The following is a 20,908-nucleotide window of genomic DNA, read 5'->3' as shown; positions in this document are numbered from 1 at the left end:
CTGGTTCTACATTATGAAGCGGCCGATGTCAGGCCATTATATATTGATTTGCAAAAGAAGCGTCCCCACCGGAGTCGAAAGAGGCCTACTCAGAGTGGGCAATCGCAGGGCTTGCATTTGATAATTGTTGACTGCTTGTTATTCAGGGTCGGGCAAGGGCAGCAGCCCGTTACTGCCGTTGGCGTTGGAGTTGCGGTCGTGGTCGCGGTTGCTGCGGTAACGACTCCGGCCAAGCCGGCAACGATGAATAAGATAGCTACGACGGGGCGCATTTTGGAAATCGGACGGTTCGGTTTATGGAAGGCGATTTTCGTCTATGACTTTACTGTGCATCCACCCCTAATGCAACGCGTGTTGCATTAGGGTTATATCTCCCTCAAATTGCTTTGAAATCGTCTAAAAGTTTACCAGTAGATAGCAAAGATGCTATAGATATGTCATGCAGCGTCTTAAATATTTTGGTTCAGCCTCAACTCTGCTAGAGAGATGCCGGCGAGACGAAGTGAGCACCAGCCAAAGTTGCGAGATCATCACACGCGGTCACGACTTGCCGAGGTGCCGGAATAGGACAGGCTGGAACGCAACGCAGGGCTCAAGCGGCTCAAGCCAATCAACGCAGGCGGAGTTTGAACTCATCCGTCACGCCAACACCGTCCTTTGTGTTGAACCTCCTCCTACAGCAGCACTACTAAACCAATCGCAAATCGGGATAGCGTGGCGGATATTATATAAGGTCATAAGCACTACCAAATATTTCCATAAAATTTGCGTTACCGATCCGGCGAAGCGAGGCCGTGGAGTACTCGCGACATGTTGCATCAACTCACTCGAGCAGTTCTAATGTTTTTCTGTAGCCCGAACCAAGCCTCGCTCCCACCTCAGCTCTTACACACAGTATGTATAGATGTATGAGAGTACATAGAATTTTTTTCCAGACGAACGGCTGAGCAGGGAAGGAACGGGAATGGGATTTGTGTCGATGTTGCATTAGGGGGCGATGTTGCATTAGGGGTGGGTGCATAGTATACTATCCTCCAGTCTTGCGCCGCGTACCTGATTCACCTCCAATCAAACTGCCAGATCCAACGCAAATTCATGTATGTCTATTTTTGGATGTTTTATCTTTTACCCAGCCTTGTCAAATCCAAGTCGCACCCTTCTTGGATTCGTCCCTGAATGTCACCACGGCGCCCAAATCAAGAGTACGTGCGACAATTGCCATTTCAACTCACCGACGGCGCATCAAAGTCAGTGACTCAGTTCATTCCCGCTGAACCCTTCTACCTCGGAGTCCCACCCCCGGAGAAGATGTGCCGCTGACCCCGACAATGCTCCATTCTCCAAGCCTGCATGCAGCGGACGCGTCGGCCGTGTGATCGTGCGCCAGGACGTGCTCAGGGCATGAACATCGTGAAATGCGGACCAGCGCAGGCAACGCGTCCATGTCGGCACCGAGCAGCACCGCAATTAAATGTCAAGATCTCTGCTATGTTTCGATTGCACGACATAAAATGAGCGGAACTGCAGGCTACAAGGCTACATTGGCACCCCAGTTCAACGATGCTCAGCACACGCGTCCTTGCCACCGTCTTGTTCGCTTTCGTCGCGGTAATCGCTGCGTCGCCGACCGCTACGACCACGATTCCGACGTCCACCACAGCAACTGGAACGATCCTTCCTTGTTGTCCATGCATCATTATCGAACCCCCCGCGTTGCTGGCCCGCGCTTCACCTACATGCAGGAGGACCGGAGGGTGTGCCTGTGATTGAGTCGCAGGGTATGGATGCTTGTCCGTCGTTCTGACAATTCATACAACTGAGTCGAGTATGAACAGGCTGCCAACAATGAAGGAAGCCTGATCACGCTGCGACACCGATAGAGGATCATTTATCATATGGATTACGGGGATGGAGGCGAATATGAACGTGATGAAAGCATGATCCAGCGCTCACCTTGAGCTCGAGCTTGATGCCGGTACGCGCGGGAGCATTTCGACGGACGTTTGATCGCAGGCCTCGGACGATCGCCGAAGCATCGTGGCTGTTCGTTGCTATTCGCCGATGCACATCATTTTCGACTTCGGCATGCTTCCGTATGCCACGGGTACGCGGCATCCCTGAAATGCGGTCACAGGGACGGTCAGATAGGGCAGGGACGGGGCCAACGTCTGTCAAATTTCCCGTTTGGATTGTACTCCACGCACGTCTGCGCTTGGCCGCAGTGATGGCCGGCCAATGTCCTCCGTACTTCGCAGATAAAGAACGAAAAGGAGCTTTTTTTGGAATCCAATCGGCCGGGACGACAATATCATCGCTATCCATCTGAGCCTGAGACGCATGGAGGGGACCTGTATTCTGATGCAGAGTTCGCTTGCGCGTGTCTCTTCTGGCGAATAAATTCGGATTGAGGGAGCCGAGGGTAGCACCACCCCAACCCGACTCGAACGATGTTTAGCACTCGCATTATCGCCGTCGTAGTTGCGCTCGTCGCCGTCGCCGCGGCTTCACCGTCGCCAACAACCAACGGCGCGCTCGCATGCTGCCCATGCAGCGAGCCCGTCCGATTTGCTGCCCGCGCATCACCAACATGTAACTCGGGCGGTGGATGCTCTTGTGCTTGAGACCAAGGTAGGCAGATCGACTGCTGCAGGTGTTCATGTTGCGTTGACTGACACGTCCGCAGAGCGATAAGGCCAGTCTGAATATTGCGGACAAGCCAAATGATTCAAGATGAACCTACTTTGATAGTCGAGATAGATGTCGAATCATCCGAAGAACATAGGAGCGAGGCGACTTGCGGCCCGCCGGTGCATGGTGGATTCACGTATATTTCGGAGATAACTTAGAATCAGCTGCGGAATTACTCCACGACAGTTATAGTAAACCTGACTAGCAACGAAGCGTCTGTATGCTTGCCCTTCATGTTCAGCAGTCTGATCATCTTGAAGCCTTGTTGAAGGAAGTCAACGCGAGCACAGAACACAGCCAGTCGTTCGTCGCGACCGAACTGGCTTTCCATGACCAGAAGCCTGTGATACAGTCAGAGGCATTGCATTCAACATGGAGAAAAGGCATACCGAACGAAAACGAGTTCATCCGAGTCATACTCCCATTGAAGACGTTCATTCCACGATAGATCGGCGATCGACGAATTCCCGTCAACGCGCTTCGCCTTGCATTTACCAGACTTCCACTCCTCTTCGCCGTTGGAATGGAACAGCTGTGCTTTGACGTACGCTGTAAGATCCTTCTTGCCTTCTGGGAGCGGTACTGCAAAACGCTTAGCTTCTAGCATGAGGGATTGATTCATGTACATACGGGAACTGAGATACATGATGTCCCCTGTGAGCCGGAGACGGCTCTTGATGCCTGACATCCCAAGTAAGGAGCCGGGTTTGAGAACCCATCCGGGACTTCCAATGAACATCGCCTCGTTCATCTGCATTCCCCGGTCAAATGTCTGCCAGTTCAGTGCTATCGGTGACAATTAGCTGGCGCGCTTTGCCCGAGAAAACGTCCCTATATACCTGCGATCTGTGAGCCATTTCTCCAAAACTTCAAGGGATCAAGATTGCTAGAGCCTGATGGCACGTGAGACAAAAAGGTATGCACCGCGAAGATTGCAACGACTGACCAACTCGTAGTCCGTATGGATACACTCTGCGTTGATGGCGCTCCGCGTGCGATATAAGATCAGAAAGAGAGTGAGGTAAAAGCTTGGATAACGCCGTCTCAGATATATTGATGAGAACATGACGAGGATCGCTAATATCTACGACGTGTTATCCATGAGGTTACATCAGGATTCATTCGACATACCCCGTTGCAGCCAGTTCTTTCCGGGTTTCATGCTCCTGGCATAGAACCCGAGCGCGGCAAGGGAGTCGGCAATCTTAGTCCCTGACTTGCGTTTACGGGCTGCTCTCGTCTCCAGGTCTTCGGCGCCGGATTGTGCACCTGTGGACAGGTCGTCTTCGGAGGAGATGGGCGATAGCGATGAAGAGGATTCGTCAGGTTCGCGCGCAACCAGGCTGCTCTCTTTGCCCGGATAGTACTCAACCTACACCACGTATTAGCCAGGGAATTGGGACACGTGGACTAGGAATACTCACCATGAGTAGTATTCGCCCCTTCAGATCCCTCGGGGAGACATGCGCCCTTTCATCTTCGTCTTGAAGCTCAAGGCGGCCATCCACCAGTTTCTCTCCCCAAGCACCTTTCATGATGTTGACGAGTTCATCCTGACCGCTGGGAGGCACATGACATTCCAGGCTGACGAAGACAGGCCAGTCTCCTCCCTTGACTTCATCGCCGATTGCAAGGCAGACAGCTTGAAAGGAGACCGACTTTGAAAAGGTATGTCCGTGGGTAACAACCGGCCCCTGCGCGGAGGGCCAGACGTCGATCTCAACGCAGCGTCCTCCATGGGTCAAGACATGGGTATAGGATGCAGCAGATGACCTTCCTAGGATCTGCCGAGATAGTAGATAGGTATTATGAGATGATCTACGGACAATCGTATTATTGATGGAGCGTTGCTGGAAACCGGGCAGTTGTATGTACATACGATATGAAGTAGTTGGTCAGAGGGAAGGTATCATCCACGGGAGGTGGCTGCACAATAGGATCTTGGAGTAGCGTTCCCGCGTCCTACGATAGCGGACATACGTCGGGCACGGACCAGCGAAGTCAGCCAAGCGCCCAGTGATCGAGGTAGTAAACGCACAAGCCCCTGAGCGGTCAAGAACTCAATGGCAGCGGGGCTAACCCTCAGTTGTCTGTCCTTGGGCGGCTCGACGTTCTCCCTGGTCTCGAGACCGTACTCTTCGTCGAGGGTCCGTCTCCATTCATATTCCAAGTCGGCCGCCATGTTCCGCCAACGACTTGACGCTGAGATTCCAAGGTTATATTCGAGTACCGGTTTCGTTAGAGTAAGTTGGTGTTCAGTGCAACGCTGGCGGTGGTAATAAATAGAACTGTGCCGCCGAGCCGTGCCCCAGACTGCAGTCGCGTCGGAGCGTCCTGGTGAAGCGCGGAACGCTTCCGGGTCACGGGCTGCCGGATTCGATACAGCACCTTGTAAATCGATAGAGCAGAGAGAAAAACTGGGGTTGCGAAGAAGCGTTTGCCGCAGTGTTCGCCGTGGACCTCGTGTGAGAGATGCACCGTATACAGCCTGAGTACAGCCTCAGTAAGAGCACACGATGGGCAACGACGTCGACCCGAACAGTCTCCTCGCCTTAGACGCTCATGCCCGGTAATCGTCGCCACATATCCCCTGAAACAAAATGGATGGTTCTACGAATGTCACTTGATCAAGAGCTCAGGCCCGATGAAATCAAGCGGCTCACAGGAGTCTCCGAGCCTACCCAACGTCGAGTCCGGAAGTTGTTTCGAGACACTGGCGACGTGGTCCAGATGGCACTTGTTCCAGGTCGGCCCCGTTTGCTGAATGGGCTTGAGGCTGCAGTACGCTCGTATCAATCTCGCATAGTTGAACCATCCAAGCTTACACGCTCTGTAGTTCCTTGAGGGTTGCATTGAACGCCAACCCGACATTACACTCAGAGAGATGCAGCTCGAGCTACTGAACATGTGTAATGTTGATACCCATATCTCCACCATCTCACGAACACTTCTCCGTCGAGGAATCACATATAAGGAAGTCAGTCTTGCCATAGCATAATTTCTATGCACAGACACCGATGATTGCTCAGATTACGCGTCCTGCATTGGAAAGGGACGAAGATGCTCGTATAGCATACATGATGCTCATTGGCCGCTATTATGATGCTGAGCAGCTTGTCTTCGCCGACGAAAGTGCATTCGATAGGCGCTCTGCACGCCGCAAATCTGGGTGGGCACCGTCCTCGCAGAGGGCACGCCGACGAGATTTCTTTATTCGAGGAAAACGGTGAGTGAACTGCAAATTCCGGGATACATCTGATGTACTGTAATCTAGCTACTCAATACTTCCTGCGCTCTCTCTCGATGGCATCCGATATCTTTCGATACGCGAGGGGTCTTTCACGCAGGAGTCATTTATGGAGTTTGTTAGTGGTCTCATTGAGACAATGGGAGAGTTTCCCGCTCGCAATTCTGTACTTGTTGTGGATAACGCATCCATTCACAAGTCAGAGGAGCTGAGGGAGTTTGTTGAGGCACGGTAAGTGCACACGTCTCAGACTGGTCCGGAACATTGACTTCAGTGTAGGAACCGCCGCTTGGTCTTTCTACCAGCATACTCTCCAGACCTCAACCCTATCGAAGAAGCTTTCTCATCTATCAAGGCATGGATTCGTGCTAACCGGGATTACGTGCTAGGGGAGCTGGAGGGAGATGTGCGTTGTGACCCTCGACAAATGCTGTATGACGCTGTATTCAGTGTAACTCCCGAAAAAGCGCGAGGTTGGTTTGCACACTCTGGTTATGTTTAGTCTAGGGCAATTTGCATTCGAGTCAAATAGAGTAGAAATACAGAAAATTGGAGCAAGTGATAATACTATCGACCTACCTCGGAACGATGATGAGAGGAACACCCTAATAGTCGCGATGAGCTGCAACAACCTCATCAGACCCTGTACCGTCCTCCGACTCCGACCCTGATTCATCTAACTCGTCATACTCCGAATCAGATTCGGCATAGGAAATCGAGCCGACTCCGGTCTGCATCGGTGTCGAACCCTTTGGCTCAACTGTGCGAATGCGGTGCCAATCCCCTGCAACATCGACAGCGAGCTTGTAAAGATCGGAGCACCACTCGCCTGGGAGGTCTACCATGCTTTGGAGAGTCTCCCGATTGCACCGACTGATATCGTCAGCAGTCATAAGACCGTAAAGGTGGAGCTGATCGAGCATGGTCATATATCCGGAGCCTGGCTTGCGACGTTCAAGCATGTCGAGGAGGTCCTCTACACACGGATACTCGGGAGACAGAGTCGCTCCCACTGGTTGGCTAGCCGTCGGGATGGAAGATGGTCCAGCAGTTGCAGACACCGAAGCAGCATCGAGCATGGCAGTAGATGTAGAGGTGCTCGGTTGCGGTGTAGAGGCTGCCCCCATGGTCGAGGTACATCCACCGTCTTGAGGCTGGGTAGTATCGACCGTGAAAGAGCCATGTGGAAGGACAATGTTGATCGCGGGCACCGAGCCATGAGACACTTTTGCTCGTTTAGGCACATGATCAAAGGCTTTCATTTCGGGAGGTCGCCACTCATCCGCAACACCTTCAGACTACAGATAATTGTTCAGTTATGTTCGCTTCCTCATCAAAAAAACCAGAACACGTACCATTTGTTCCGCCCAGAGCGAAAGAATTTTGAAGTTGAGGGCATCGTGCTCCCCGTTGCGGCGTATGAAGCACCAGCCACGGTGCTGTTCGCAAGCCCATTTCTTGACGAGTTTCTTATAACAGGCTGCCTGCGTTTCCGAAGGGAACTCGACATTGGGGACATCATCTTGACGACGCCGCTTTTGTCCAGATTTACCGCTCTTGTTCTTGTCAGCGTCAAGCCAGTTCTGACAAGATGTTAATGTGATGTTCAATGAAGAGACCATTTACGCACCAGATCATACACGTCTAGCCAATACTTTGCAGTCTTCGCTCTCTGCATTTTGTCTGTAACCGATACGACCGCGTTCGTGAAGTCAAGATCAGATTCGAGTGCTTTCATGTTCTTCTTGCTCTCCGAGGACAGCTTCCATGCAAGGCGAGAGGACTGGGGTTCAACACCATACCAGCTGGAGACAGCCATGCGTACGTCACTCCACAGTGTTCCGAGGACTGGGAATGTTGCAGAGGGCTCGCGCAATCCAACATGTCCAACAACCTTAAATTCGCGAACTGCCAGGAAATCTCTTAACATGAACAAATAGAAAAAACAGTAGTGAAATACCTCGGTTGGCAGCATCGTCATTTTCCTGACGAGGAGCCCGACGACGAGACAAATCTGCTGCAGACGGGGCTGACATAGCTACTGCAGGGCCACGAGGCATCCCTGCGGCTGCATGGCCATATGCCACCGGTTGATAAGGCCAATCTTAAGCGTGCAGTGCATGCGGATGATACATGGGGTGCCCATAGTGACCAACAGGCGGATGCATCGGTAGAGCCGGAGGCATAGTGGGATACAGCCCAGGTCCAGCAGGTGCATGCCAGGGAAGACCAGGTATCGGATTGGCAATGTCCACGAGGGGAACACGGCACATATGAGGTTCGGGAGATGGCATTGGGAATGGCGGAGGAATGAAACCCGGGCGCAGATTCGGACGTGCATGAGGATGACGGGGGATAAATGCCTCCCCGGGCGCTGGTGGATGAGGGGTTTGCGGCGCAGACTGGGGTTCGTCCTGAAGAGGCATTACGACGAGCAAGCTTGATGTACAAATGAGACAACTTGGAGGACGAAGTGCTGCGACAAGCCTCACCTTTTATCCTATCCCGGCATCTTGTTAGGCACCCGTACACTCTGTGCGACGAAGCGGCAGCTCAACATTGGCCAATAAAATGTGAAGAATGTGCGGGACAATATCGAGGGATGCGCCTTGGATGCGCCGTTGGGAGGGCAAGACGAGACGGAACGAGTGGAGCTGTAACGGCCAATGCGCTGACTAACACTACCAATGACCTTCGCGAATCTCGGCATCTCTGTCTATGACGCATTTGCATTCTCCGAGAACTTCGTGGCACATCGGTATTTTTTTTGGCTGCTCTATCGATTTACAAGGTGCTGTAATGACCACAGTTCCAAACATTAGTTGATATGGCTCAGGTGGGGGGAGTAGTCTATATGATTTCATCAATGACATACGTAACAGGCATAATCAAGAGGGGAGGACAGGAGAATAAGGTTTTGCATATGTAAAGATAAAGCTTTGTATCCAGGAGGTGCGCGTTGGTGCATACACCATGCACGAGGAATTGGGATAGCAATGGAGCTTCCGCGTGATGCGCTATCATGAGAGGCGTCATGCTTCAACAGCCGTACAGGGGAGAAGGCTTCGATCTTCGTACACGTCTGAACGGATGAGAGCCGAGAGACTGGACTGTTCAAGCCTAATGTCTTCTAGTCCGAGGCGAGAGGACAGACCGAGACGTGCCACACAATCCACGACGATGGCAATCTGTTAGACAAGACGCCACCAAGGAGAGGCCGGTACACCAGCTCTTCGACAGCAAGCGACCCTTGAGCGAGTCCGTCGCAGTCCATCGAGTGGCATCTACGGCGCCAACTCAATGGTGATAGGTCATGGCAAGAGCGTAGTACTTGCCGGAAGTTTGACTTGCTGGCCATACCGGAAGCTTATGTATCAGGGTCGAGCTTCTCGCCACGGGCAAGGACCCTAACGACCTTGCTTGGTTGGGCGACAATGTCCATCATGGCCTTGACAGCGGGTGGGCGCTCAACAAGGCCCACATTTGGTTTGTTCCCACCGCCACCACCCGAACCGTTAGACACAGATGGACGGCGGTGTTCGTTGTCTCCGGGACCGCCGCGACGGGGAGGACGGCCGTACTGGCCCGTTGGGCCACGGCGTCCATTGGCCCGATCCTCGTCCTCCTGAGCCGGCAAAGGTCGCAGCTCTAGTAATTCGATGCCAGCGCGACGAGCCCATGCTGTAACCAATGCGCCAGAGGATCGGGGCTCGTGTTTGTTGGCATGCACCTGGGGAACAGGGAGCGGCACCGGGGACGCGGTTTCGGCGGCGCCATCAGATGGTTTTGGGGAGTGCAGATTCGGCGGAGGCGCGGCCTGACTAAGAATGGCGAGGACGACTTTGGCCCTTTCAGTTTTTCCTCCCTCGATCTTCTTCTCGTTGTCGACCTCCCATCTAGCACAGCAGATGGTCCGGCGCACCCACTCGGGGGAATGAGCGACGGCCGCTCCGTCTTCGGCGAAGGAAATGTTGTCCCACGGAACGAAGGCGTCGTCGCTTTGTACGCGAACACGGTTATTGGTACCTACTTGAGCTTCGAGGATGCGAGATGCGGTTCGGGCGCGTTGAGCGAGGGCGCTCGTGCCTTTCTTCAGGAGGTCAAGGGTATTGAGGGCTAAGAGGGACATTGTGGATAGAGTAATACAGCATGCGCATGACAACTCACCTTCCAAAGGGATTATCAGAACCTCCTCTCTGCCCTCGCGGCACCACACCTTGACCTGTCCAATGCAGTGGATAAGGACGCTGGCGTCTATCACGATAACATCTGCGATCTTCTCTTTCTTCGCGTTCTCCGGAGACCGTCTCCCGGCCTTTATTCCGGTGTCTTGCGCGTTGCGTTCGGGCGCCTCACCCCCCTTGCGGCGCGGTGGCTTGCCTGCAGCAGGGTTGAAGGGCGGGCGCTTGCCACTGGCGCCGCGAGGAACAAAGTCAGCTTGCCGCGAAGGAGACAGCTTTCTATCACGCCAGTTTCCGCCGGTAGGGCCAGTGTTGTTGACGGTCCGCTCGAGTTGCTCGACTTGATGGTTGAGGAATGCTGCGCCCAGTGCGCGGGACATCGCAAGCTTGTTCTGAGTGGCTGTCTGTAACGCGAGCTTTAGTCAACTCTTTACAATTCCATAAGGCCAATGCCGTCGCTTGCCTTGATCTCGGTCATGGTTGTGTCCGTCGAGGATGTGGGAGATGGAGAGTCGTAGAGCAGTGCGGATACTAGACTTTAGATCCGCACGTTGCCGGCCGAAAGGCAGTGACCAGCACACGTGTGCTCCCGCTGTGCGAGCGTCAGTGCCCTTTCAACCTGACGCTCACAGCCTGTCTGACTCATTAGTCTGTACATGAGTCTTTCCATGGCTTATCTGGCAGCAACAATATCCTCAACACCGGACACTGGACCCGGAACATATCAGCAAATACGACCTGAGTAAGGGATGGTGTTCAGTCTGCTCCATTCGTACCTTCACTGCTGCACGCTACATCATGAACTGCACCAGGTGGCGATATTCTCTTTTCTGAGGCAACGCCATGGTGCAACAATATCACATCGTCCCCGTTATCACTAAGCATAATCTCGCCTCCCTTGTCCCTACCGGATACCCAACGCGGGTGTGCATACTACCCTGACGTAGACAGGCCCGTCAGCATGCTGGCGAACAGGTATCAGTTATTCTCACACCGGTGTCAGGCCCGGGAAGGCGGGATCGTGGGGCAAGGGCATTGAAGACACCCAGCTGGCGGTGATGCCGTGCTCGGCGGACATGGGCAGCATGGGGGCGTAGGGGACGCTGGAAAGGAACTCGAGGTGCAGCTTGTGGTGTATGCGCTGACGCAGCAGACAGAGAGCGCAGCTGCTAATATGATCGCAAGAAATCGATGGCCCTGCATCTCTCGTTCCTGTGACAATCTGTCCTGACCTATGGCAGTAGACTCGGGGCACTTTATAGTAAAGTCAAGTAAGCTCTAAATCAACCATCTGACCACGGCTGCTTAGCGGAGCGGTAAATCACAGCCCTACATTTTGCCGCCGTTCTACCGTACTCATGCCACATTTTACAGGGCTATCAGCGCATTATCAACCCGTGGAAGGGCCGTGGATCTCGTGTCCAGCGGTTAGAGTTGTTCGGTGCTTCAGGTGCTCATGCATCCTTTCTCCGAGGCCGAGACTTGAGAGCGCTGCGATCATTTTTCCCAGCCAGCGCTCTGCCATTACTCTCTCCCGCAGTGCATGCCACCCTGAGACTCCTTGTCCAACCACGCGAGATCAGTATGCTCTTCATCAACGAGTACCATTCCTATAAAGCAGTCTGACCGCCGGTTGAGTGCTGGGACACCGTGGCCATTACGACACATACTGCGTTGATTTCTGAAACCCGACGTTTTTACATTCTCTGGTCTCGGTTTCCCAAGGAACTTTCCTACCATCCCCATGCACGTCATCCCTCTCTCCAGGCACCGCAGGCGTTTTCGCACCCTAAGGCAAATCCGTGGCCGTGCCCCTCCTGTAATATCGAAGATTGGGAATACATTTTCCGAGGATTGCGAACTGTTTCTGTCTACGACACTGCATCTCTCTGCGCTATTTACTGGTTGGGTACTCAGAGTTTCTCTGCGCCGACGGCCTTATCCCGAAATCTCCAATATACTAGGCTCGGTTCACACTTGCAAACCAAGGGACCCTATGGCGAGCTTCAAGCCCGAGGCACCTCGTCCTGAGGGCTGCTTGACTACTGCGCCATCACCCTGCGCCGATCGCCCGTTCTGCCGGAAAATAACCCGATGATCCCGGAGTTCGCTTTCAAAAATGATGGCGCCGACTCGAACGTTTGCAACGCTCTTTGCCCGGGTCGATATTGACCAAATGCAGCCCACGGCGCTGCACCACCGCGGTCACGATTTCGTGCCAGCGACGGAAGGGTATACTGCCGTATACATTTTGTGGGAGCAGTGCCTCGCGGTCTAGACGGATCTCCCACTCGCTTGTGCAGCCGACTTCCGTTCATTTCAACGGGTATATAAACCCTCGCCCTCCTTGAGAGGAAGAGCAAGCAAGCGTTCATCGTCGAGCACTCGCAACCAACCCCACCACACCTATATCAACATGGTCAGCGCTCGCCTTGTCTCCTTTGTCGTCGCCGCCCTCGCCGGTATCGCGGCTGCTAGCCCCCAGTATGGGGCTGATACTACAACGACATCCGTCACCTCGACCATCACACCCATTGAACTCCCCTGCTGCCCGTGCCCTCCGATCAAGTTCGGCATAGGCCCTGTTTGCAGGAGCTGTGGCGTCTGCGAGACCGACTAGGTCGATTCATTCCTCCACCTTGTGAGTTCATTGATAGATATATGACAACATCGAGTATACTTATCAAACGCGCAGAGCACCCTACATTCGTCTTTAACCAAGCCTTCGCGTTGCCGGTTATGCCTACTAGCCATTTCGAGTGTCTGCTATCAGAACCTTTATATGTATACATGAGCGAATTAATCATTGTCTTTGGCATACATGGTGTGCGGTATCAATCGGTGGTCTGCATAATGGATTCCATCTGGCTGTAGACAAGGCCGAGCATTGGGCACAGGTTTTTTATCATGTGCCGATGACTGATAATGACTCTTCCGTGCTAAGTCGCACGTGTGTACGCTATTCTGATGCAAGGAACCTCTCCTAATCCTACAGTTGCTGCCTCCTGCCTTACTCCGGTTTGGGCCAGTTCTTTCCCATACCATCACGAGCATTTTGGGGTCGGACCTTCATGATGTCGATGTACTCTCCGCGCCCATCGCCAGGCCAGGGTCCCTCGGCTGAGTGAAGGAGGTGCGATCAGTAAGAGCCAAAGCGAGGTAAAGGGCAAAGCAGAAGCCCGTACGAACTTCTGTCGATGATACCGATCTCCGTGTCGTCGTCTTCGTCCATTTCCTCCTGATCTGGGTCCCAGCGATCTTGCGCCGCCATTTCTGGGTTCTGAGCACGGTCTATCGCGAGATCCTTCATGAGCCGGTTCATAGAATCTTCTTTCACTGTCGAAGGGAGCGGGGACGGGTCAGTCACGGTTGCACCCAAATAATGAGCTGGTTTCTCCGTTACCGGCTTTGAGTGACTGTTCACGAGCAGCGCGAGCACGCTCCAGTTCCGGAACGTAGTCTCTACAGGTTGAAAGTTAGAAGGAGGAGAGAAGTACGAAGACTATGTCCGTACCTCTCATATTCCCCTCGCGATGCTTCTACGGCGTCGAAAAATTCTTTGATACCATCTCCTGTCATGCTCGATACGCCGACTGCCTGAAAGCGAACATCAGATCAACGAAGTCGCGTTACACACCATCATAAGGCGCGTACCGTTAGATGCTTGTAGAACTCGTCGAGGACCAAGCTCATGCTATTCATCAAACTGTTCATATATGTTGGCTCTCCTTCGGAGTCCCGAGAGTCGCGATGGGTAGCGAGTGCTTCCTACAGCGGCGAAGCACTGTGAGCGACGATGCACAGAACGTAGGGAAACGGCATCCTCACCTGGAAGGCCTCAAAGTCGTGCATCCACTCGAGGGCAAAATCGTATGGTTGCACGTCCGTCTTGTTGAACACGAGGATGAACGGCAGTTTTGTCTTGTAAAGGATGCTGCATGCATATAGCATGTTCGACATGAACGTTGCAGGCGCTGTCGTACGCGGGGTGTCGATGATGTAGGCAACCACCGTCGGAAAGGACGCAGCGACGGCATCGGTGATAATGGCGCCAGATGCAGACCAGGTGAAAATCTCGATCTGCCCAGGGGTATCTAGGATAACATGGCTGATGTGACGTTCGTGAGCGATTATGTGAAGGCAAGGTACATCAGCAAGCCGACCTAACCGTCTCCGCCCTCTTCTCCACGAGGTCGAGCACTTGGTCGAACTTGGTTGTGAACAAGTTGAGTGCCGTCACGATCCCGCCGTTTGGTCCGAGGTTGTACCTTTCACCGCGCACCGCCCGTCTCAGAAACGTGCTCCTGAGGTTCTCAACGAAGGAGAAGCACACACTGCTTCATGACCTCCTTGTAATTGACCGTATCCCTGATGTCAATGTTCGGCTCGAACGGAACATGACTAACAGCCGGATCAAGGTTGAGTATGTATGGCGGAGAGTCGACCGAGTGCAAGTAAGAGTTGATTCGTTGAACAAAGGTCGATTTGCCAGCGCCAGCCATGCCGATGGTGATTATGACCATCGGTTTTTTCTTCGGCGCTTCTGAAGATGGCGAAGCCATGGCGAGTGTTAACGTTCTTACAAGGGATGGTGCCTCCTTTCCTCCTCCTTCCAATTCCTCCAGTCATGTGACGGCTTCCGTCTGAATTCGCCCGATGGCAGACCTGAATACAGACCACGCACACTGCAGATAACAACAACGACTCTACAACGATGACGCGCATGTAAATTCGATGAAAAAGTACGGCGTCAGGAAGACGAATACAAAAGTAATTGCGTGAACGGGGAGTCGAACCCCGAGCTAGGCCAACCTCGCATAAGTGGGAAGACCCAATGTTACCGCTACACCATTCACGCGTTGACGATGGTTCAGATGCAACGTATATATAGTGCACGTTGGCACTGACTACATTTCATCGCCGCTGTCCTACATGCTCTATCAATCACCGTCATGAGACTGGAACACCTGAGAGTTCGCTGGCGACGGCGTATGGTGCGCTGTCCATCCTCCATCATTCATATTACTACTTACAGGTTACGGACGATCGATCGCAGTCGCATACTTCTTAACGCCGTAAACCAGGGGAAATGACGACACTACCCCGCGTCCACGGTGTGTAGCAACGCGTTGAACTGTTCGCGTAATTGCTCTTATTGTATTTCTGCGGCCGGGAATGATGCAGCCCGTGTGGAGATGGAGACGAGGCCGGTGCCTGCGGATCCGAGCGCGTCCTTCAACTTGCCTCTTTCGCTCCGGTCTTTCGCCAATCAGTGCTCAGACAGGGACCAGGGTAGGACTCAGACTTTCGAACGCCCAACTCGTCCGTGTCTTGGTATTAGCATGGCCGGCGCCTGAGACACGCATGAACGCGAGAAGAGTCGTGGGGCATCTCGTTGCTCGGGCAGATGGATGAACGTGGAGAGAAGAGACTCGAGATTAAAGACGGCGTGCGAAAGCCAGTGGCTGTGTCCGATTTAACGGAAACCAAGCACCTTCGTCTGCGAGCTTGTGCTCCTTCTCTGCACACCGGCCAGCCTCTCCGCTGCCTTTGCTTCACCCTTTCGCATTGAATCCACCCTCTCTTATTTGCGCACGACACCGACGAACGTGACTGATCAAGGTACACCGATCAGTCGGGCCATCATCCACACCGAAGAGCCCGGGGAATCGATATCGGACCGCAGTTCGGTCGTGGTCTTCTGCATGTAATCACTCTCGCTTTTAAAGCGTGTATCTCACGAGCTCAGTCTTCATACAGCTTGAACACCGACACCCATAGCAACAGTGTAAACCGATGGACAGGCGAGTCGTTGTCGTTGCTGTCCATGGTTTCAGTGTCTGACCTTGGCACGCAGGTACGCCAAGATCGAAAAGGTCGGTACGTACCTCTTGTCATCTCAGGAGCAGATCCTTTTTTACTGACGCGTACGTATCTCAGGCGAAGGCACGTACGGTGTCGTGTACAAGGCTCGCGATGTCGAACGCAATGAAATCGTCGCGCTGAAGAAGATCCGATTGGAGGCGGAAGACGAGGGCGTACCTTCCACCGCCATTCGAGAGATCTCTCTCCTGAAGGAGCTGAAAGATGAGAACATAGTCCGGTGCGTGCAGTTCCCTACTTAGGGCGTGGATCGGCTCTGAGAGAGCTCTGAAACAGACTGCTCGACATCGTTCACGCCGACCAGAAACTATACCTTGTGTTCGAGTTTCTAGATGTCGACCTAAAGCGGTTCATGGAGGCCGCCAATTCCGCACACAAGCCCATTACCCCCGACCTCGTCAAGGTGAGTTATAATAAGTCCATTCGCCCTGTCGCGCTCGTACGCCGCGATCGCAACATCAGGTCTTTGGCCGCTCTGTCTGCGATCATCTGGCGCTCCTCGGATGTCCGCACGAGGCGATGCGTCGCTTGCTCCTCCGACTTCAACGCCCTCTCACCGTGCTATCTCGCGCCAGTCCCACGGGTCCAGTTGAACTCTCGGTGGCGCGCACGAGAGAACACGCGTATCACGCGCGTTCATGCGTGACAGTCTGCATCGCCGGTCTCCCTGCCAACCCGCGGAGTGCCGCTGATGATCCTTTTTATCTGGGAGCGCGTCACCGGCTTCGATGCTCGCCGTGAAGCGTTCACTGTTTCCCGCTGCGGCTTTCTCTGGCTGCTGTCGCCGATTGCACCTCCATGTGCACGCGACTGTCACGTCACGTGCTCTGTCACGCCCGGCGTTATCCCAGAGCCGTCGGTCGCTCCGGTCTGCTCATTTCGCTGAAGGCGATATAGTGCGTCGAGTTCGCCTACAGGGTTGGACATGTTGCTTTCGATTAATTCTTGCTGATGCGTCCGCGTCTTCTCGGACATTGCCTGATGCGTTCACCCATCGCAGAAATTCACCCACCAGCTGAACATGGGCCTGCTCTATTGCCATTCTCATAGAATACTTCACCGTGACCTGAAGGTATGCACCATCGTCCCTTACCCCATTACACAACAGATGCCGCTACATGCGTAGATGGTGTGCGTCATTCGATTCGTTAAACTGACACGGCCATTCTTCTTTAGCCACAAAACCTACTCATCGACAGTCAGCACAATCTTAAACTAGCTGATTTTGGCCTTGCCAGGGCGTTCGGCATCCCTATGCGAACATACACCCACGAGGTCTGTATGTGGCTATTCATAGAGAGTCATGACTCACGGAGCTACTCTCTTTCAGGTAGTCACCTTGTGGTATCGTGCGCCTGAGGTCCTTCTCGGGTCACGCCACTATTCAACTGCCATAGACATGTGGTCTGTTGGTTGCATCTTTGCCGAGATGGCCATGAGGGGTCAGCCCCTCTTCCCGGGCGACTCCGAGATCGACCAGATATTCAAGATTTTCCGGTATGTGCGCTCCTGGACGTCCCCTTTCCACGTTTACGCCGTGCGATTCCTTCCTGCCGATAATTATCTGTCGGGCAACGTTTGCTGATATGCGGAATGCCTTCACAGCATCCTAGGCACGCCGAACGAAGAGTCCTGGCCCGGCGTCAAGCAATTGCCCGACTACAAGGCGACGTTCCCCAAGTTCTCTGGCGCCGATCTCGCTCGGTGCGTACCGGAGCTGGATGAGGACGGAATCGACTTCCTGAAGGCCACCTTGACGTACGACACGGCGAAGAGAATATCCGGTGCGTCTCATTCAGGACGCTTATTCCGGGCCTGGCGCTCACGCCATCATATACACAGCGAAACGCGCGTTAATTCATCCCTACCTGGCCTCCTACGTCCCGAAATAATGTGTGTCCTCGCGCCTTGTCTCGACCCAGAGTCAGGGCTCGTTGTTGTTGTCTTCGCTGGATCCGTTCCGATCTCGTCATTCGTTCTATCCCCATCGCATCTGGCATTCTTGCACCTCGTATCGGCATACCATGTTTCCACGTTCTCCCGTCTCGCAGCACCTGTCTTTCCTACACGTACCATACAGCAGATTTCGTGCCATAACCTTGGTGTGTACATTCATCCCTCTGAAAAGTTGCGTGCTCTGGACCCTTCAGGTGTGATTTGATCACCACACCGAGTGACAATCACCGCCCTAGACGTCTATAATGATAACACTTCTTTACACTACAGTTACATATATACGATGAGTCGCAGTTGACAACGTTGATGGTACATGCAAGGGAGACAGATGATGAAACTACAACAGGTGACTGATACAGGGGTACACGTAGCGGGTCCAGTAAATGCTCATGACAGGGGCGTTAAGCCTCTATGCGAAGGCCAGAACACCCCAAGCTGCCACCGCACCAACGGCAGCGGTTGCAGCCGTCTTGACCAGGGTGTCGGCGATCTTCGAGCGCTTTCGAGAGGTTCGACGAACGAGGAGGACATCATCCTGCACGAGGTTCGAGACGTCGCCATCCTCGTCTACGCAGTCATCGCACAGGTCGCGCCTGCGCTTACGAGAAGGTGTGTTGCTGACGTCCTGGAATGACGACGGGGTGAGCATCATTCGTCAGCCAACCAGCTGTCACATACCTGTGCCACCGTTCGCTCGAGAAGAGCAGTCATCTCGGCACGTGTCTGTTGTGCAGCTAGGAGCTCCTGTTGCATCTGTAATCGTATGTTATCCCGTAACTTGGTCATCTCTGTGAAGATGTTAGACCGCGAGAGTAGCGTGAGGGCAATAGGAGTGAACCTTCTACCATATTCTTCAGCGAAGCGATGGCCACCTTGGCTCCATCTTCTTGCGCACGTAGGCGGTTATGGGCTGCGTCCACCTCGCTCGCTGAAGCCATATCAGCAGTGATGTTCGGAGAGGCGAGGCGGTCGATCTGGGCTTGCAAAATCTCTATATCGCGATTCTGATCCTCCAGACGAGCATCGTCGGTGTTACGAAGGACCGCGATATCGTCTTCAAGCGAGCATATACGAGTCTCGAGATCCAGCAGTTGTTCGTTTGAGTTATCCAGCCGCTCCCCTAGACGGCGTTCATGGAATGCGGTGTTGCCCATATGCGTCATGAGACGAACTTTGAGTCTCCGACGCTGGGCTTTCAACTCGGACACGTCATCCTGAACACATGAAGAGATGTCGTCAACGTTAATCAAGGAGAAGCAGCCGTTGACTGACGTTGAGCTTCTGGATGCAGGCCTTCACCGCGGTAACTTCGTCCACCTCCATGGGCTCCGCAGGTGTGATGGCTGGGTCTTCCGCGTCGCAGTCCACATCGATGATGACCGGAGTGGGCGGATGCTCAACGGAGATAACCTGTACAACCCCATTACTGCCCTGGTTCGTTGCCTCGTGTTGAGCAGGGAGGGTCTCCTGCGCGGCAGCGACTCCGTCTAGCTCTTCCCCATAAGTGACGATGCACTTCGCGGAAGAAAGAATCACGTCGTGGACATCATCATTAGGCGGAGGAGAACGAGGAGAGGATGACGACGGAGCAGACGATGCCAACTCAGGAGTATCGTGACATAGCTGAGGAACAGGAGAGGGGATCCGCAGTACGCAGAGCTTGGAACCTTCGGGGATATTATACAGGCTGTCGTAGGCCGATTCAGAGTCTGTTCCATCATGGATGGGGACCACAATCGGGGCTAGATCCTGTGAATGTATGTCATATAAGGAATCAAGTTCATCAGCTTCGTCAACCCTCCGCCCGTTGTCATGAGGGAAAGATAGACGAGCTGTGTCCACGCCGTGATCAGAGCTCTGTGATTGAGATGAGGGCGACATGTCGAAAGGGCGAATGAAGCGTGAGCTCATGTGATGGGGGAGCATGTAACGCGCCAGAAGACCAAGACCCTGAAGGCTGGGGAGCGGGCCTCCAGAGTTACTTGACTCGCTGGGATCGCTTTCAGCGACGTGTTCAGAAGGTCTTGGGGCGGACATGTGCGCCGGAGGGGGGATCTCCTCGATGTCGGAGTCATGCTCGCTGCATGATGATTCGTCTGACGAGAAGGTATTCGGGACGTGCAGGCCGTAACGACCCGATATCGAGCGTTGCAGAGCGCCTTGAGCGCCGTCGCCTGATTTGCAAAAAGTTGTCGCGCCTTTCGTCGGAGTAGCGTTCGACCCGGAGAGCGAAGGATTGACACCATGGAGTAGGTGGACCCTGACGCTGACGGGGCGGACTAGATCCGTGTCTCGGCCTACGGTCTTCCCGAATGTCACGATGTCAGACTCCGATAGGGCGGTATGCACCCCCGGCTTGAGGATGGTAGCAACGGCGTCTCCCGTCTTCAGGATATAAGTAGCATGGTGCGAGTTCAAGTCCACGATGGAGACCTTCATGGGCGTTATGAAGGAAAGAAGATCAAGTGGACATGGTGAGCCTCACCCCGACTTCGCCGAACACAAACTTGGCATGCTTGCGGCTGATCACTGGGCAACGGAATCGGGCGCTATCCACGCCGTGATCACTGTCGGCGTCGGCGGTCGACGACATCCGTCCTATATGCACAGCGTCGACCGTAGACGACTTATAGAATGACATCGAGCGAGGCTGTTCGCCGCACCCCGGAACGTCTAGGACCTCCAACGTTATACCTGCATCCCACTCAGATGTCAGCAATGGTAGTCGGCGATATAGCGCAGAGCGCGTGCCTGTGATTGCATGTACCGGGGAAGCGGTCGGACCCTCCGAGGCGAGGCGAAACCCCATGAACTGGATGTCGGTGTCCATCGTCAAGATCGATGGAGGGTAGAGTCAGAGACCGGCACTCGGTGCTCTGGCTATCGTAGCTATATACTCCGGAAACGGTAACAGCACGTGTTCTGCATGATGCAAGTAACGGCCCCGGGCCTG

General features: G+C 53.8%; 6 protein-coding genes and 1 non-coding gene across 7 annotated transcripts; 2 read left to right on the top strand and 5 right to left on the bottom strand.

The window, feature by feature from the left end:
* Positions 1-2,813: 2,813 nt before the first annotated feature.
* Positions 2,814-5,124, bottom strand: PUNSTDRAFT_146427 (PLC-like phosphodiesterase). Its single transcript, XM_007388179.1, has 9 exons — positions 4,727-5,124; positions 4,568-4,650; positions 4,113-4,506; positions 3,820-4,060; positions 3,635-3,772; positions 3,528-3,581; positions 3,319-3,474; positions 3,078-3,270; positions 2,814-3,029 (listed from the first exon to the last, which is right to left on the bottom strand). Exons 1-9 carry the CDS (start codon positions 4,868-4,870, stop codon positions 2,861-2,863), a joined length of 1,572 nt encoding a protein of 523 aa, XP_007388241.1. The 5' UTR covers positions 4,871-5,124; the 3' UTR covers positions 2,814-2,860.
* Positions 5,125-6,224: 1,100 nt separating this feature from the next.
* PUNSTDRAFT_76079 (uncharacterized protein) lies at positions 6,225-6,437 on the top strand (the record flags this gene model as incomplete). Its single annotated transcript, XM_007388178.1, has 1 exon — positions 6,225-6,437. A coding segment is annotated over one exon (213 nt), but the record flags the coding sequence as incomplete, so codon positions are not given.
* Positions 6,438-6,540: 103 nt separating this feature from the next.
* PUNSTDRAFT_146426 (uncharacterized protein) lies at positions 6,541-7,987 on the bottom strand (the record flags this gene model as incomplete). The annotated part of the gene is made up of 4 exons (XM_007388177.1): positions 7,896-7,987; positions 7,566-7,843; positions 7,291-7,518; positions 6,541-7,233 (listed from the first exon to the last, which is right to left on the bottom strand). Exons 1-4 carry the CDS (start codon positions 7,969-7,971, stop codon positions 6,541-6,543), a joined length of 1,275 nt encoding a protein of 424 aa, XP_007388239.1. The 5' UTR covers positions 7,972-7,987.
* A 787-nt stretch (positions 7,988-8,774) lies between these two features.
* Positions 8,775-10,594, bottom strand: PUNSTDRAFT_108195 (uncharacterized protein; the record flags this gene model as incomplete). The annotated part of the gene is made up of 3 exons (XM_007388176.1): positions 8,775-10,051; positions 10,103-10,520; positions 10,580-10,594. The coding sequence occupies 3 exons, from the start codon at positions 10,592-10,594 to the stop codon at positions 9,303-9,305; spliced, it is 1,182 nt and encodes a 393-aa protein (XP_007388238.1). The 3' UTR covers positions 8,775-9,302.
* Positions 10,595-12,930: 2,336 nt separating this feature from the next.
* On the bottom strand, positions 12,931-14,637 carry PUNSTDRAFT_146424 (uncharacterized protein). The gene is made up of 8 exons (XM_007388175.1): positions 14,452-14,637; positions 14,280-14,384; positions 13,945-14,224; positions 13,771-13,884; positions 13,631-13,713; positions 13,520-13,578; positions 13,306-13,452; positions 12,931-13,236 (listed from the first exon to the last, which is right to left on the bottom strand). Exons 1-8 carry the CDS (start codon positions 14,616-14,618, stop codon positions 13,127-13,129), a joined length of 1,065 nt encoding a protein of 354 aa, XP_007388237.1. The 5' UTR covers positions 14,619-14,637; the 3' UTR covers positions 12,931-13,126.
* A 193-nt stretch (positions 14,638-14,830) lies between these two features.
* PUNSTDRAFT_146423 (Pkinase-domain-containing protein) lies at positions 14,831-20,803 on the top strand (the record flags this gene model as incomplete). Its single annotated transcript, XM_007388174.1, has 14 exons — positions 14,831-14,841; positions 15,974-15,996; positions 16,057-16,219; positions 16,276-16,402; positions 17,000-17,071; positions 17,176-17,274; positions 17,330-17,496; positions 17,605-17,783; positions 17,842-18,583; positions 18,637-18,745; positions 18,796-19,169; positions 19,228-20,388; positions 20,441-20,652; positions 20,710-20,803. 9 exons carry the CDS (start codon positions 14,831-14,833, stop codon positions 17,889-17,891), a joined length of 891 nt encoding a protein of 296 aa, XP_007388236.1. The 3' UTR covers positions 17,892-18,583; positions 18,637-18,745; positions 18,796-19,169; positions 19,228-20,388; positions 20,441-20,652; positions 20,710-20,803.
* On the bottom strand, positions 14,892-14,974 carry PUNSTDRAFT_t95. Its single transcript has one exon. It is a non-coding gene; the product is annotated as a tRNA-Gly (tRNA).
* Positions 20,804-20,908: the final 105 nt, after the last annotated feature.

Source organism: Punctularia strigosozonata (genome assembly GCF_000264995.1).
Source record: "Punctularia strigosozonata HHB-11173 SS5 unplaced genomic scaffold PUNSTscaffold_17, whole genome shotgun sequence".
In the NCBI taxonomy this organism is placed as follows: Eukaryota; Fungi; Basidiomycota; class Agaricomycetes; order Corticiales; family Punctulariaceae; genus Punctularia; species Punctularia strigosozonata.
The sequence above is the reverse complement of the archived record's forward strand: the minus strand, read 5'-3'. Positions and strand labels throughout refer to the sequence as shown.

Bases quoted from the DNA above. Each gene is read 5' to 3' on its own strand.
- PUNSTDRAFT_146427 (XM_007388179.1), bottom strand. From the start codon at position 4,870: ATGGCGGCCGACTTGGAATATGAATGGAGACGGACCCTCGACGAAGAG. The intron at 4,507-4,567 runs GTATGTACATAC...GATTGTCCGTAG, and splicing joins CTGACCAACTACTTCATATC to ATCATCTCATAATACCTATC. The intron at 3,030-3,077 runs GTATGCCTTTTC...ACTGTATCACAG, and splicing joins GATGAACTCGTTTTCGTTCG to GCTTCTGGTCATGGAAAGCC.
- PUNSTDRAFT_146424 (XM_007388175.1), bottom strand. From the start codon at position 14,618: ATGGCTGGCGCTGGCAAATCGACCTTTGTTCAACGAATCAACTCTTAC. The intron at 14,385-14,451 runs GTGTGTGCTTCT...GCGCGGTGAAAG, and splicing joins TACAAGGAGGTCATGAAGCA to GTACAACCTCGGACCAAACG. The intron at 13,453-13,519 runs GTAACGGAGAAA...TCCCTTCGACAG, and splicing joins TGAACAGTCACTCAAAGCCG to TGAAAGAAGATTCTATGAAC.